The 15,299-nt window shown below is 40.8% G+C and overlaps 1 protein-coding gene and 1 pseudogene across 1 annotated transcript in view; one reads left to right on the top strand and one right to left on the bottom strand.

Moving 5' to 3' along the window:
* Positions 1 to 6,135, bottom strand: part of TXK (TXK tyrosine kinase) — a 46,004-nt gene extending 39,869 nt beyond the window's left edge. The window contains exons 1-4 of the mRNA XM_045474143.1: positions 5,036 to 6,135; positions 3,918 to 4,020; positions 2,915 to 3,120; positions 184 to 249 (exon numbers count right to left, since the gene is read on the bottom strand). Coding sequence (XP_045330099.1) covers positions 184 to 249; positions 2,915 to 3,120; positions 3,918 to 4,020; positions 5,036 to 5,106 — 446 coding nt within the window. The 5' untranslated portion in view covers positions 5,107 to 6,135. The remainder of the gene's footprint in view (positions 1 to 183; positions 250 to 2,914; positions 3,121 to 3,917; positions 4,021 to 5,035) is intronic.
* Positions 6,136 to 13,503: 7,368 nt separating this feature from the next.
* On the top strand, positions 13,504 to 14,734 carry LOC123596470 (annotated as a pseudogene).
* The last annotated feature ends 565 nt before the right edge of the window (positions 14,735 to 15,299 follow it).

Raw genomic sequence — 15,299 nt, 5'->3', positions numbered from 1 at the left:
TAAACATGAAAAAAAACTAAAAAAAAAAAAAAAAAAAAAAAGCATCAAAGATCTCTCAAGCTAAAAGCAGCCAGATGTGTTCTTTAACTTTTGTAGACCAAAATCAGCATCGATACTCGTAAACTGCCCAAATGTACCTGATTTCGTAGATTAACCATAGCGCACATTTTGGAGGAGACTTACTCATATATTTCTAAATTGGTTGGTTTGTTTTCAGTCACATAGTTGCTTGGGATTAAGCCTTCATTCCTACAACAAAAGACAAGGCAACCATCAAAATGCTTGGCACGTGTGTGGCATTATGTGACGACAATCCTTTCGAAACCTCAAGGACATGGGGGAAATCAAACTTGTTTTACTGATTAAATTGCTAACAGAAAAAAAAAGGGGTTTTCATTTCCGCATTCAACCAAAATCTCTGTATGATAAATACTAGGATTCTGACTTACAATGTAAGTAGTCAGGTGTTTTATGACACAGAAATTCTGCAAAGAGGAAAAGCGGCACTTATGCGACCACTGGGATGTCATATGACTCGATTTAAAACACAGCAATTACAGGGGCGCCTGGGTGGCTTGGTTGGTTAAGCGTCTGACTTCAGCTCAGGTCATGATCTCACGGTCCGTGAGTTCGAGCCCGGCGTCGGGCTCTGTGCTGACAGCTCAGAGCCTGGAGCCTGTTTCAGATTCTGTGTCTCCCTCTCTCTCTGCCCCTCCCCTGTTCATTCTCTGTCTCAAAAATAAATAAATGTTAAAAAAAAAAATTGAAATAAATAAATAAAACACAGCAATTACAAAGATATCAACTTAATTCTTTTTAATTGCTGCAGAATAGATAGAATGGATATTCCAGTTTAGCCATGTCTGTATCACAACAATGCTGTACAGAAACGTATACACATGACTTCTTGTGCACCCGTAAAAGTATTTGTCTAAGACAGATACCAAGCAGGGAAACTGCTGAGTCACCAAGTACGTGCATCTCCCAGTAGATACAGCAAACTGCTGTTGAAAGAAAATATACCAATTTACACACCCATCAGGAGGGCACGGGTTTCTCTTTTTCTATACCTTCATCAAAAAAATTTGAAATTATAAAATTACAAAACGATCTCCGTGACATTATTGAGAAACACAAGCAATGCGTAGAACAACGAATAAAGCAGGGTAAGGAATTAGGTAAACTAAGTCTGCAAACAATAACATATGTTTCAATATGTGCATGAAAGTGCACTGAAATCATCTGGAAGGGCACTCACTGAGTTAATAATGGTGCTTGGGTTTGGAGGTGTGGCAAAGCAGGAATTTGCCATTATTTATCATGGATGCATATCATAAAAAACAATATTCACTTATTAAGTTTGAAATTAATTAGTTCATTTTTATTTTTATTTATTTATTTAATGTAATTCATTGTCACATTGGTTTCCATACAATACCCAGTGCTCATCCCAACAAGTGCCCTCCTCCCTGCCCATCACCCACTGTCCCCTCTCCCCCACCCCCATCTACCCTTAGTTTGTTTTCAGTCCTTAAGAGTCTCTTATGGTTTGCCTCCCTCCCTCTCTGTAACTTTTTCTCCCCTCCCCTCCCCCATGGTCTTCTGTTAAGTTTCTCAAGATCCACATATGAGTGAGTCATGCCAATGTCCACCTACTGGAGGGCTAATTACACTGTCCTGAACCTACTCATACCTTTTTTCCCACTGAAAAGTCTCCATCACATGTTGAGTCTAAACTAAAAACTGGTAAGAGCCAAATCATCAGGAAAATACAATTAGAGCAGAGGTATATAATATAGATATTTCTAATACTTATATACTTATGGTCTCCAAATCATGACAAAGAATAGAATTCAAAGCCAGCACTCTCTCCCAGGCAGCCCAGATACCCCTCAGAATTGTGTACCTCAGGCTCCAGTCAGGCATGAACAATCTATGAACCCCCCCATGTTCATTGCAGCATTATGTATCATAGTCAAGATATGGAAACAACCTAAGTGTCCAATGACGGATGAATGGATAAAAGAAAATATTATTCAGTCATAAAATAGGAGAAAATCTTGCTATTTGCAACAACATGATGGACCTCAAGAGCATTATGCTAAGTAGAATAAATCAGATGGAAAAAGGCAAATACTGTATAGTCTCACTTATATGTGGAATCTAAAAAAAAAAAAAAGTTAGTTTAAAAAAAAACCTCATAGATACAGAGAACAGATTGGTGGTTGCCAGAGGCAGGTGGGTGAAGTAGGTGAAGGGGGTCAAAAGATACAAAGTTTCAGTTATAAGATAAATAAGCCATAGGGATGTATTAAACCACATAGTGACTATACTTAATAATACTATATTGCATATTTGAAAGTCGCTAAGAGAGTAAATCTTAAAAGTTCTCATTACCAGAAAAAAAAATTTGTAACTATGCATGGTGACAGATGTTAACTACACATATTGTGATCATTCCACAAATAAATGTTGAATTATTATGCTGTATACCTGAAACCAATATAATGTTATATGTCAGTGATACCTTAATTTAAAAAAAAAAAAAAGGAAAGAAGGAAGGAAGGAAGGAAGGAAGGAAGGAAGGAAGGAAGGAAGGAAGGTAAACTCAGAGAGGGAAACTCAGAAAGGGTAAGTGATTGCCAAAGGACACACAATAGTAAGTGACAGCGTCGGGATGTGAAGCCAGGCGTATGAAGTGCTGTGACTCTGCCTGAAATCCCAGTGCTGTGACTCTGCCTGAAATCCCAGTGCTGTAATGCTCTCTCATACAGATAAGAGGTGTGGGGACATGCTCTACTTCATGCAGAAGGAAATAAACCTAAAGAAAATGAGCCACAAAACAGTTTTTATGTTCCAGGAGTCTTCAGAGGATAAAAGAAGAATTTGGTAAGGACCATGGCATCAGTCTTACCCCAAACGGTCTCTTGCCTTCCACCAGTGAGGATTATACTTCTCCAATATCACGTACTCCTCTGCTCTCTTTAAGGCTAAATCACACGGCTCTCTGGGCACAAAATCATACAGGGCTTTTACTTGGATCTTCTCTTCAGTAACCTCAGAGGGTGGGAGGGGAGGCAGTGGCTTGCGTTTTGATGGTTGCATGTGGCCTCTGTTGGCCTGCAAAAACCAAGGAGTGATTTGTTGTACTCTTGTTTTAGTCATGTGTACTAAAAAAGAATAGGGCTATAATACTTTTGTGTGCTGCCCCAATTCTCCCATCCGGTTGCATCAAAGCAAAAACCAGGGTGGGGTAAACATAGGAAATGATTATAAGACAACCTTTAAATCCGGCAACACACTCACCCTTTTGTAAATTTTCAAGATCATAAGTTCTCTTGCCAGAATTGCATTGGATATTTTTCTTTTTTAAAAAATTAGCTCTATGCTCAACATGGGGCTCGAATTCACGACCCTGAAATCAAGAGTCGTGTGCCCTGTGGACTGAACCAGCCAGGCACCCCTGGACATTTTTTAAGCCACAATTCTTAAAATTTGAATTCCACCCCAATAGTTCCACTTTGTTTATGGGTTTTTCTCTCTTGAAAAAAAGAAAAACAGCCCTTCCCTTTCACATGCTATAACCTTGTGTTTGGATTTATCACACTGCTTAAGAACACTATTTCCCCTAACACTGAATGAGAAATTAATGCTGGGTTCACAAACGGCAATAGCCAGAACACATTTTTCCCCATTCACCGTCCAGTTTCAAGCTCTGCCAAAACATAGCTGCGTAGGCTATTTTAACTGGTCTTTTTTCCTTTGGCTTTCTTCTAAGACATTCACTCATGAAGCACTTGTTATGTGCTGAGCACTATACTAGATTCTGGGCATGGCAGCAAACAGTGTCTGGAGGACCATGGACCCCGAAACGCAAGCTTCCTCTCTTCTTTCTCCCTCAGCAAGATCATACTCACTCGCTTCTTACTCGGCAATTCGCTGAACCACAGCCTGCGACGTGGAGTGTATCTTTCTGAAAATTCTTCATCTTTGCTTAGGCTTATTTGTGTTCTTACTTGTCTGAGATTGAAAAACAACCAAGTTACAAATGATTGTTTGCATTCAGGTGATATTCACTAGATTTTTCTCAAAATTAGTAGGAAACTCCAGGTCTTTTTGCAACTTTTTTCTTACTTAGAAGACTTCCCAGCTCCATTTCCATGGGCGAGTGACTACCTCTCAGAACCGCATTTTCCTTATTGAGCTAGAGACGCTAAAAGCAAAAAGAGTTGCTATAGAATAAAACTGAAGAAAGCAGAGTCTGGTGCATATTAAGGACATAAGAAGATAATCGTGATAATGAAAAACTTACTCCGCATCAGGCACAGTGTTTATCATTTTACACGCATTACCTCATTTGATGGTATGCATTGTTCTAAATGGACACGGTGCTATGATTAAGAACAGGAGTTTGGATCCCAGCTTTACCATTTCATAGTGTGGCCTTGGGGAAGCAACAGAATCTCTCTAAGCCTCAACTCCCTCATCTGTGAAACGGAGATTGTAAAAACTATAGGTGTTTTGGAGAGTTACTTGAGCTAATAAATGCAAACCTCTTAGCACAGTCTCACATAGAGGACCTCCTGTTAAATGCTAGCTATTACTATTATTAAGCTACCTTAGGTTTATTCTATACAATCATTTGCTGGGCATCAAAGCGTAAGACACCCTGATCATTTTGGGGAGATAGTCAAATAAATAAGACAAGATTCTTGTCCTTAATGTGTAAAAATTACAGAGTGGAACACAGGTATGTAAACAGCATACACGAAATAAATATTCAGTATGGAACCAAGGCATGCTGTGGGAATGCAAGGGAAGGAGCCACTAAAGTCAAAGGGATCCAGGACGGATCATGGAAGACCCAAAATTGGAGTTGTGCCTTTAAATCAGCGGGCACTCAACGGGGAGAAAATGGGAGAGGGGTTTCCCAGGCAAAGGGAACAGCAGATACAAAGAGACAAGGAGACTTAATAGACAATAAAGAAACAGAATGAGTTAATTTCCAAGAAGTTGCTCCCAGAAGTAGACTTACCGCTTCTGCACGGAACAGCAGCAACAGCAACAGAAAATCGACTGGATGGTATTATCTGAAAAGCAGATCATTGTGAGAGAGCCCTTAGTCCATGATATTGAATAGAGGAGTCAGGTGGAGGAAATTCCCAAGGGCAGGAGGGATATGAATTCTTATAAAGCATGTGCTAAGTCTTGACTATGCCTCCTTTACTAGTGGAAGGGTGAGAAACTGTCACTAAAGCAAAAAAGAAGTTACTGGCACCCTGGCCAGTGCGGTTTCCCTTCTCAGGCTCTTCTCCCCGTTCTGGTTTATGCATTTCCTCAGTCTGTGAATGATAAGTGACCACTGTATTCTACTTGATCAGGCTAATGACAGCTAATAAGTGTAAAAAAGAATGATTCAAAAAGCAGTGTTCTCCTAGAAAATATTAGCAGGGATTTTTCAATCAGATCCATCACGTTTCTTTTAAAAATAGTTTTTAATAGTTTATTATTTAATATCTTATGTCCATGGAACCTAAATTTCCCAGTCATATCCTTCTCATATCGACACCTTAAAATGAAGTATTAAAGAGCACAATATGTTAGACATGAGTTTTGAGGTTAGACAGACCTGGGTTTGAACCCTCACTGTGGGGCTGATTATATCTGGATGAGTCCCTTTGTTTACTCTTCTAAGTCTTTGCTTTCCTGTCTGCAAAAGCAAGATAATCATACCTAACCCCTTTGAGAAAGCTTACAAGGCAGAGGTTAATCTCTAACTGTGGGTTTGGGGAAGTTACTGAACCGTTCTTTGCTTAAGTTTCCTCATCTGCAAGATGGGAGTAATAGGATACTCAGCATGAAAAACCTACTGTGAGGATTAATTGAATCCATTAATTGAATTGATTGAATTGAATCAATTCATGGAAAGCACCTGGAACAATGCCAGGTATATAGGAAGAGGGTAATCGAGAAGATCTATTATTACTATAGGGTTGTTGAGAAGATTAAAGTAGCCATCAATCTGGGAAAATAGACAAGGGGTACAAACAGAAGACACCCAGTATAGTCTACCCCCCCCCAGCATCTGCTCTGTGCCTCCAGAACAGGGGATGCAATGGGGTCCCATAAGTCATCATGTTATCACCAGGTGATGTCAGCGCGGTCGTATTTCCACCCGAAACTTAGCACACTAACCATTAGGATTCTTTTTTTTTTTTTTTAATGTTTATTTTTGAGAGAGAGACAGAGAACATGGGTGGGGGAGGGGCAGAGAGAGGGAGACACAGTATCTGAAGAAGGCTCCAAGCTCCGAGCTGTCAGCACACAGCCCGACAGGGGGCTCAAACCCATAAACCATGAGATCATGACCTGAGCTAAAGTTGGACACTTGACCAACTGAGCTACCCAGGTGCCTCAACCATTAGGACTCTTTAAGTGAGGTAGGGAACAAAATAAGGAGAGAAGAAGAGTAACATAAAACACAGCTGCTACAATTCCCACATCTATAGTTGTGCTGTCCTAAGTTGATCGTAGATACCCCCTATCACCATCCATTTCCCTTTGCCTCAGTCAACACTTTGGCTGAAATAGGTACTTTATCTGATGGAATAACCCAAATGTTCATTCCTGTGGGACTTGGGTCCTTAGTTGGTCTTGTCTTTATGGGCTGTTATAATTCTCCAATGACCAGGAATATTATGAATATTGGGAAATGACACTAGTAAATTCCTTGAGTTTTGAAGTCTTCTTTGTCTTCTCTGTGAAGCACCAACCCAATTTCTTCCTGGCAGTCAGGATATTCATCTCAACTACATTGACCCCTTTCTGTGCCTATCAGTGCCGTGACACAAGGAATCCAAAAGTGCCAGAGGGCAGTCTCAACTTTCAGGGTTCCCTAAGAAAAAGGTGCTTCTCTTGGGCACTGAAATCTCCAAACCCACCAACTCAAGACCACAGATAAAGAGAACAATATTCCAGTGGGTTATTAGGTAAAATGGTGAAAAGGGCCACTCATACCCCCCTCCTTACTTCCCTGACTCATGCATCCTGGCTACACATTTGTTGTGATTTAAGACATTTATTGCACCCTATAGGATACCACTCCAACATTGTAAGATGTTATCTTCCAGATGTCAGAGTAACTGGCCCTTTAGTAGGCCATTCCTCTGTCCCATAAGCCAGCTGCTTCTGAATCATGGGACATGACGCTTAAGAGTATGCAGAGCACCACTGAACAAACGCAAACAAAACTGACAAAAGGCAGCAGAGTATGTTAGACATGGATCATTTTCTGGACCTCTGATTTTATCTTTCCATTCTGTCCTCATTCCAAGAGTTTCAGCCATAATCCTCTCCCCCAGATCTTGTCACAAATCTCCTGACCTTGTTCTTTCCATGTTCCTGACTAGTTTTCTGCCATTGCCCATTAGTTATTGCAGATCAGTGTCTCATACGATCTCTTCCTAATGAAGTAAACAAATGGATGTACTTTTTGAAGTGCTGGGAGGATTTTATTTCAGCACTATCTTTCAGGAGTCCTCTGAACGTGGCTATAGCACAACGGCTGTTTATTTCCCCTTTCATATATGCTTAGGATGCAAATCTATGTAGAAGTAAGTCTTGATGACTACCTCCTCTAGGGGCCTCTCATGTGATTGAAGGAGAAGCAGAAAGAACAGGTACTATGTAAATATAAGTCATCTGCTCATGAAGCTATCTTGAGCCTTCTGGATCTACTGGGGCCCACTTGCAATATATCACTTCCATATTATGATGGAATGTTAGGCTATTCATGCCTAACTTTATGGTTCAATGAATCAGATAACACTAAGCTCATGATAGGCAGTTTGAATCACCTAAATATCTCATGATCCATGGTTGACTGTTCAGCCTTCACCAGGAGCAAGCCAGCAGCTATTTTCTTTCTTTTTTAAAAAAATTTTTTATGTTTATTTTTGAGAGAAAGAGAGACAGAGTGCAAGGGGGGAGGTGCAGAGAAAGAGGGAGACACAGAATCTGAAGCAGGCTCCAGGCTTTGAGCTGTCAGCACAGAGCCCGACATGGGGCTTGAACCCACAGACCGCGAGATCATGACCAGAGCTGAAGCCAGAAGCTTAACCGACTGAGCCACCCAGGCGCCCCTAGTCAGCAGCTATTTTCAAATTAAAAATCAGCACAGTGTCAAGGCATTGCTCCAAACCCCTGGGGGATTGCTGATTTTCATCCTGAGGCTTTACAGAAGCTCCATATCGCTAGCATTTTGCACTGCATTCCATGCTACTGCCAACGATAATTCAAGTAACTGATAATTGAGTTATTTCCCCCAGCTATAAGGCTATCCTTGGACCTCTAAATATATGACCAAATAAATCTCAGATCCAATTTTGACTCTTTCCTGGAGCCACTTCTCATATCTATTACTGTATTAGTCAGGGTTCCAATATGAAACATGACATATTTAAATTAGAATAATTTTAGAAGTGTTCATTCACAAAGTCACTAATTACAAAGGTGTGGATGGGAGTAAGGAACTATAAAGGATGTACAGGAAACTGGGTCCAACAGTACTGGAACTGTCACCAACCCTAGGTGCAAAAGGACCAGGAAAAGTGAGAGAGATTTAAGTACAACAGAGACCTCTTTGGGGCAATGATCTGCTGTTGAGGGACATATCCAGCTCAAAGCAACCTAACCACAACTTCCTTCCAGGGCTCCTCATTAGTGTAATCCAACCCGAAACTGGGGCTTGGAAGCATATTGATCCAACCTCTACAGAATACGTTTCCAGGATAAAGTGCAAGGTGAAGAATGAATACCAAGAAGTTGGGCTCCCTGAGCCATCATAAAGGCTGGCCACCATATTTAATCCCTAGAGATCATCCTTCCAGGGTAATAAGGTGGATAAAAATAAGGATATTCAGTACAGTAATAGGTATATATTAGCCCCTTTCCTTTCACAGAATTTGACCTTCCAAACCTAGATTCATGCATTAGTTGTTTGCCTTTCTCTGATTTGGACATTACCATTACTCAGTCTTTGGGCTCCTGACACTTTGTGGTCCAGTGGTAACCATTTCATTTCACCATGGTGACATAGTTCCAGTCCAAGCCCAGGCAAAAATTCATCTTTGCTCCCACTGCTATTTTATCACTCACTCCCAACTTAATAACTTTCTCTCTTCCTTTGCCTGTATCCAGAAACCATCCATTTTCCAAGGACCATTCCAACGTTCACTTCTAGACACTACAATAAAATAAATTAGTGAGTCCCCCAAATCTGCATTGTATTGTGTATTAATAGGATTTCGCATTTCAACTGCTTCTGACTGTCAATTTTCTGGCAGTGTCTGCATGAACAAATGGCCAAAAACACTCCTGAGAAAGAAGGTACTTTAGCACGTGGGGGCTATCTGTCTGTCTGCTAGCAGGACTAGGTCTAATTTACATCCTTGCCAATTGATTCCAGTGTTGTTTTAGAGCCCCACGTAGGTCTATATCTATCCAGGCCAAGAAATGAAAAGTCAAATGTAGGTTATACAAATGAGTGAATAGGTCAGAGTATGGTTTAGAAAGTGGCAAAAACTGTGGTCCCACGTAGAGGTATTCGTTTTCAAAATTTTTTAAATGCTCCTTCCCTCACCTGCATCACCTGTTTCCCCTCTCCACTGGATCACTGCCATTAGCATACAAATATACCATTATTTTCCCCATTAAAAACAAAAGAAATTACCCTTGATCCTCTTTCCTTGACCAGCTTTGCTCCCCATTTACAGTATAATCTAGACATGAGTAGTCTTTACTTATTGCTTTCAATTCTTCGCCTCTCATTTTCTCTTAACCATTCCAACCAAGCTTTTGTCCCCACCACCTCCCCAAACCTTCTCTTGTTAGGGTCATGGGATACAGGTGCACACCCCTGTATCCCATGGTTAATTCTATATCCTCTTACTTGGCCTCTCCGCAGCATTCAATACTCTTCTCTGGCTTTTCTTTCTTCTCTATTTCACAGTTTTCTTCTCTCCCTCTCCAACCTCTTAGACTGGGGTCAAGGATAGCCTACCCCAAAGCATTTGATCTCTTCTTTTCTCGGTCTTATCCAATCATTTGATTGATTGTCTCATTCCTTTCTGTGTCTTAAAAACCATCTATCTGCTGATGACATCCAAATGTATACCTCCACCCAGTTCCAGTGAGAATTCCAGACTTGCATACCCAAATGCATTCTCAAATTCTCCATTTGGATGCCTAGTGGACACTTCCAATTCACATGAGGAAATCTGACCTCCTTCTCTTCCTTCCTCCCCAGACGTGCTACACTCATCCTCTCCATCTTGCCAATAGCAATTCCATTTTTCCAGTTGCTCAGGTCAATGATCTTGGAGTTGTCTTTGGTTCTTCTCTTTCTCTCACATCCCAGTCCAATTTGTCAGAAAGCATTCTGACTCTGCCTTAAACATATATCCAAGAGTTTCAGTTTGGGATGATGAAAATGTGCTGGAGATGGACAGTGGGGAGGGATGGTTGTACGAGAATTCAAATGCACTTAATGCCACTGGACTGTACACTTACAGTTAAACTCGTAAATTTTATCTTATGTATATTTCATGATGGTTAAAAACTCACTCAGACAAACTCACACACACACACACACACACACACACACACACACACAAACTTATTGCTTTCCCCAACCCTTCTGTTCCTACCATGGACTAAACCACCAGCATTCATCTGGATTATATCAACAGCCTTCTGACTTCTTCCTGTCTCTACCCTAAACTCCCTATAGTTTCTTCTCAGCATAGCAGCCAGAGTAATTAATTTAAAACCTGAGTTGGGGGCACTTGGGTGGCTCAGTCAGTTAAGCATCCAACTTCAACTCAAGTCATGATCTCACAGTTTGTGAGTTTGAGCCCCACATCAGGCTCTGTGTTGACAGCCCAGAGCCTGGAGCCTGCTTCAGATTCTGTGTCTCCCTCTTTCTTTGCCCCTTCCCCACTTGCATGCTGTCTCTCCCTCTCTCTCAAAAATAAGTAAACATTAAAAAATTTAAAAAAAAATTTTTTTTTAATGTTTATTCATTTTTGACAGACAGAGATACACAGAGCATGAGCAGGGGAGGGGCAGAGAGAGAGGGAGACACAGAATCCGAAGCAGGCTCCAGGCCCTGGGCTGTCAGCACAGAGCATGACACGGGGCTCGAACTCACAAACCGTGAGATCATGACCTGAGCTGAAGTTGGACACTTGTCCGACTGAGCCACCCAGGTGCCCCAAAAACATTTTTAATATATAAAATAAAACCTGAGTTGGATCATTTTGCTCCTTGTCTCCAAACCCCACAATGGCTCGCCATTTCACCAACAGCGATAGCCAAATTTCTCACACTAGCCTATAAAACCCTCCAAGATCTGGCCTCCTTATTGCCTCTCACTTCTGTCCAATATGCTTTGACTCATGTCACCCAGCCACATTGCCCTCCTCACTGTTTCTGAAGCGCACCAGGCCTGCTCTCTCCGTAGCTTCTATGCTTTTGTTTCACTCTCCCCTCCAGGTGTCAACATTCTTTTTTCAAATAATTTTAAAATTGAAGTATAGTTGACATAAAATATTATATTAGTTTTGGGTATACAACATAGTGATTCAACAATGACACACATTATGTAATGTTCACCACAATAAGTGTAGTTACCATCCGCCACCATACAAAGTTATTACAATATTATTGACTATATTCCCTATGGTGTACTTTTCATCCCTGTGACTTATTTCTTTTATAACTGGAAGTTTATACTTCTTAATCCCGTTCACCTGCTTTGCCCATCCCCCCCCCCCAATCTCCCTCTCTTCTGGCAACTAGTAGTTTGCTCTCTGTATTTATGAGTCTGTTTCTGTTTTTGTTTGTTCATTTGTTTTTTAGATTCTACCTGTAAGTGAAATCATATGGTATTTGTCTTTTCTGTCTGACTTATATCACTTAGGTCCACCTTCTAGGTCACCCATATTATTGTGAACACAAAGATTTCATTCTTTCTCGTGGCTGAGCAATATTCCATTTTGTGTGTGTATATGTATATATATATATATAAAATATAAAAATATATTATATATAATATATATAATACACACACACACACACACACACACACACACACACACACCACATCTTCTTTATCCAGTCACCTATCAATGGACACTTAGGTTGCTTCCATATCTTGGCTACTGTAATTAATGCTGCAGTAAACATAGGGGTGCATATATCTTTTCAAATCTGTGGTTTTGTTTTCTATCAGGTAAGTACCCAGAAGTGGAATTACTGGGTCATATGGTCTAAGGAAATGACCAAAAAAAGAAAAAAAAAGTAGATCACTGGAACTGTATCAAACTAAAAAGTTTTTTCACAGCAAAGGAAACCATTAACAAAATGAAAAGGCGATCTACCTTTTGAGAGAAGATTATTTGTTAATAATATATTGGATAAGGGGTTAATATCCAAAATATATTAAGAATTCATATACTCAATATCAAAAAAACCCCCCACACAATCCAATTTAAAAATTGGCCGAGAACATGGATAGGCATTTTTCCAAAGACACATGGAAAGTTGCTCAGCATCACTAATCACCATGGAAATGCAAATCAAAACTACAATGACACATCATATCACACCTGTCAGAATGGTTAATATCAAAAAAGACAAGAAATAACAAGTGTTGGCGAGGATGTTGAGAAAAGGGACCGCTTGTGCTCTGTTGGTGGGGATGTGAATTCGTGCAGCTGTTGTGGAAAACAGTATGGAGGCTTCTCAAAAAATTTAAAAAATGAAATTAACATCCGACCTTCTTAACTGTCCCCAATCCTTAAAGTCTTTGTTCAAAACCTTAACCCTCCCAATGAAGAGTAGCTTGACTAATTATTGCTGCCACCTGCACTCCCTGACTTGGGTATTTCTTACTTTATTTTTTTCTTTTCTTTTCTTTTCTTTCTTTCTTTCTTTCTTTTTTTTTTTTTTTTTTTTTATGGCATGTCTCACCTTCTAACATACTATGTGATTGACTGATTTTATTATTTTTTTTTAATGTCTGTCTCCTCTACTTGAATGTAAACAGGGATCTTTGTCTTTTCTGTTCAGTTATATCTCAAGAGGCTAGAACAGTTGTTGACATAAAATATCCACTCAGTAAATATTTGTTGAGTGGATGGTACATGAATAAATTAGTTTGAAGGAGCATCACATTATAGCCTTTCCAGAACACCCACCTGTCTTTATTCAGTCCTAATGGGAAAACAAAAGCTGTATTTGAGGACAGAATAAGCAGGTACAATAGGAAGCAGTGAACAATGAGAGTGGTGACATAGGAATAGATTATGAAAGTCCTTGAAATAAAGGAAGATAAGACCTTGAGTGTCTATGTAGTAGGAGGTCTTATTAGATACCGAAGATGAGAACAATTTGGTCACAGGCCAGAGCAAACTCTGTACTTAGTCTACAAACCTTCGTAAGATGGTCCAGCAAGGTGAGCAATGACCATCTATGGCCTCATGTTTGTTTGTTTTTTTTAATTTTTATTTTAACGTTTATTTATTTTTGAGACAGAGAGAGACAGAGCATGAATGGGGGAGGGTCAGAGAGAGAGGGAGACACAGAATCTGAAACAGGCTCCAGGCTCTGAGCTGTCAGCACAGAGCCCGACGCAGGGCTCGAACTCACGGACCGCGAGATCATGACCTGAGCTGAAGTCGGACGCTTAACCTACTGAGCCACCCAGGCACCCCCGGCCTCATGTTTTAATATAAACTAAAACCATTTAATATTGTCGAGGCCAAGAAGTGTCTATAATGGTCTCTTTACTCCTTGAATGATCACTAGCATGTTATATTATTCTCTATATTTTTCCAAATGCTGGAAACACATTAAAACTAGAATTTATAGATTAAAAAAAAGGAAACCCCCAGAAAATCAGGTAGGCCTGTGGTTAGCTAGTTAAGTGCCTATTCTCGGACTGACAACTTTTTACATGTACCTGATTTTTAGTGAGAGTTGCAAAAGGCTTTTTATTTCTCTGATTCAGCCACTGACTTCCCTTTTGCCTAACCAGAATTTTCATCTTCCTCACGAGCCCCAACCTGTCTTCTCTGCACTGCCACAGGCCCTCACCCCCTGAAAATTTATGCCTGTGCAAAGCTCATCTCCACCCCCTTCCTGGTCAGGAGCACCGCTCAGCTGTTGAGCAGATCACGGTCTGCAGTGTCACTAAAACCACTGGAGACACTGACAGATGAGAGCCTCAGCAGCTGGGCAGCCCCATGTCCCCTGACCTCGCTTATTTTTAGCTGCAGCTTCCAAACTGGTGCCATTTCAAAGGACATCCAACGCAGCAGCCAAGGTCACTGTGGGGCTGGGACTGCCATGGTAGGGGTGGCTGGCCCTGGGGCTGGAATTGGGACTGTGTCTGGGAGCCTCAACATTGGCTAGGCCAACGAAGCAACAGCTCTTCGCCTGTGCCATTCTGGCCTTTGCCCTCTTGGAGGCCATGGGGCTCTTTTGCCTGATGGCAGCCTTTCTCATCCTCTTCACCAGGTGACAGAACCGTCTCGACGTCCCACGGGTCTTTCTCCCATGTCTCGCCTGTCCCGTATGTTCTTTTTCCCATACCTCCCCAGGCAGCCTGAGGAAAGTGGTTGGCTCAGGGTTTGACAGAAGGAAGACAAATAAATACTGTATTAATAAGAAAGAAAGAAAGAAAGAAAGAAAGAAAGAAAGAAAGAAAGAAAGAAAGAAAGAAAGAAAGAGAGAGAGAGAGAGAAAGAAAGAAAGAAAGAAAGAAAGAAAGAAAGAAAGAAGAAAAGAAAAGAAAAGAAAAGAAAAGAAAAGAAAAGAAAAGAAAAGAAAAGAAAAGAAAAGAAAACTATCCTATCGGTTCCTCTCTTATTTTTCCTTGTCTGTGTATGATTCCACCACAGACATCTTGGATTCTTCCTGAGCCCTATCCTTTGTATCCAATCTGCCATTAATCTGTTCAAATTGTTTAGCTTTTTACTTCTTATTTCCCTTGCTACCAATATAGTCCAAGCCCTCATCAGCCCACACCTATATGCCTACAATAACTCCTGTATTCCTCACAACCACCCTATGAAGTAGGTGCTACTTCAAAGGTGAAGAATCTGAACCACAGAGGGGGTCCTCCCTGCTGAGAGTCAGAGGGCCTTTAAGTTGAGAGCCAGGATTGGAACGCAGGCAGAGCGACTCCAGAGTCTCTGCTCTCAACCTCTGGGGACCGTGTTCTCTCAGTGATCGAA

The sequence above is a fragment of the Leopardus geoffroyi genome, chromosome B1 (genome assembly GCF_018350155.1).
Source record: "Leopardus geoffroyi isolate Oge1 chromosome B1, O.geoffroyi_Oge1_pat1.0, whole genome shotgun sequence".
Classification (NCBI taxonomy): Eukaryota; Metazoa; Chordata; class Mammalia; order Carnivora; family Felidae; genus Leopardus; species Leopardus geoffroyi.
Note: the sequence above shows the minus strand (reverse complement) of the source record. Positions and strands in the feature narration are given on the sequence as shown.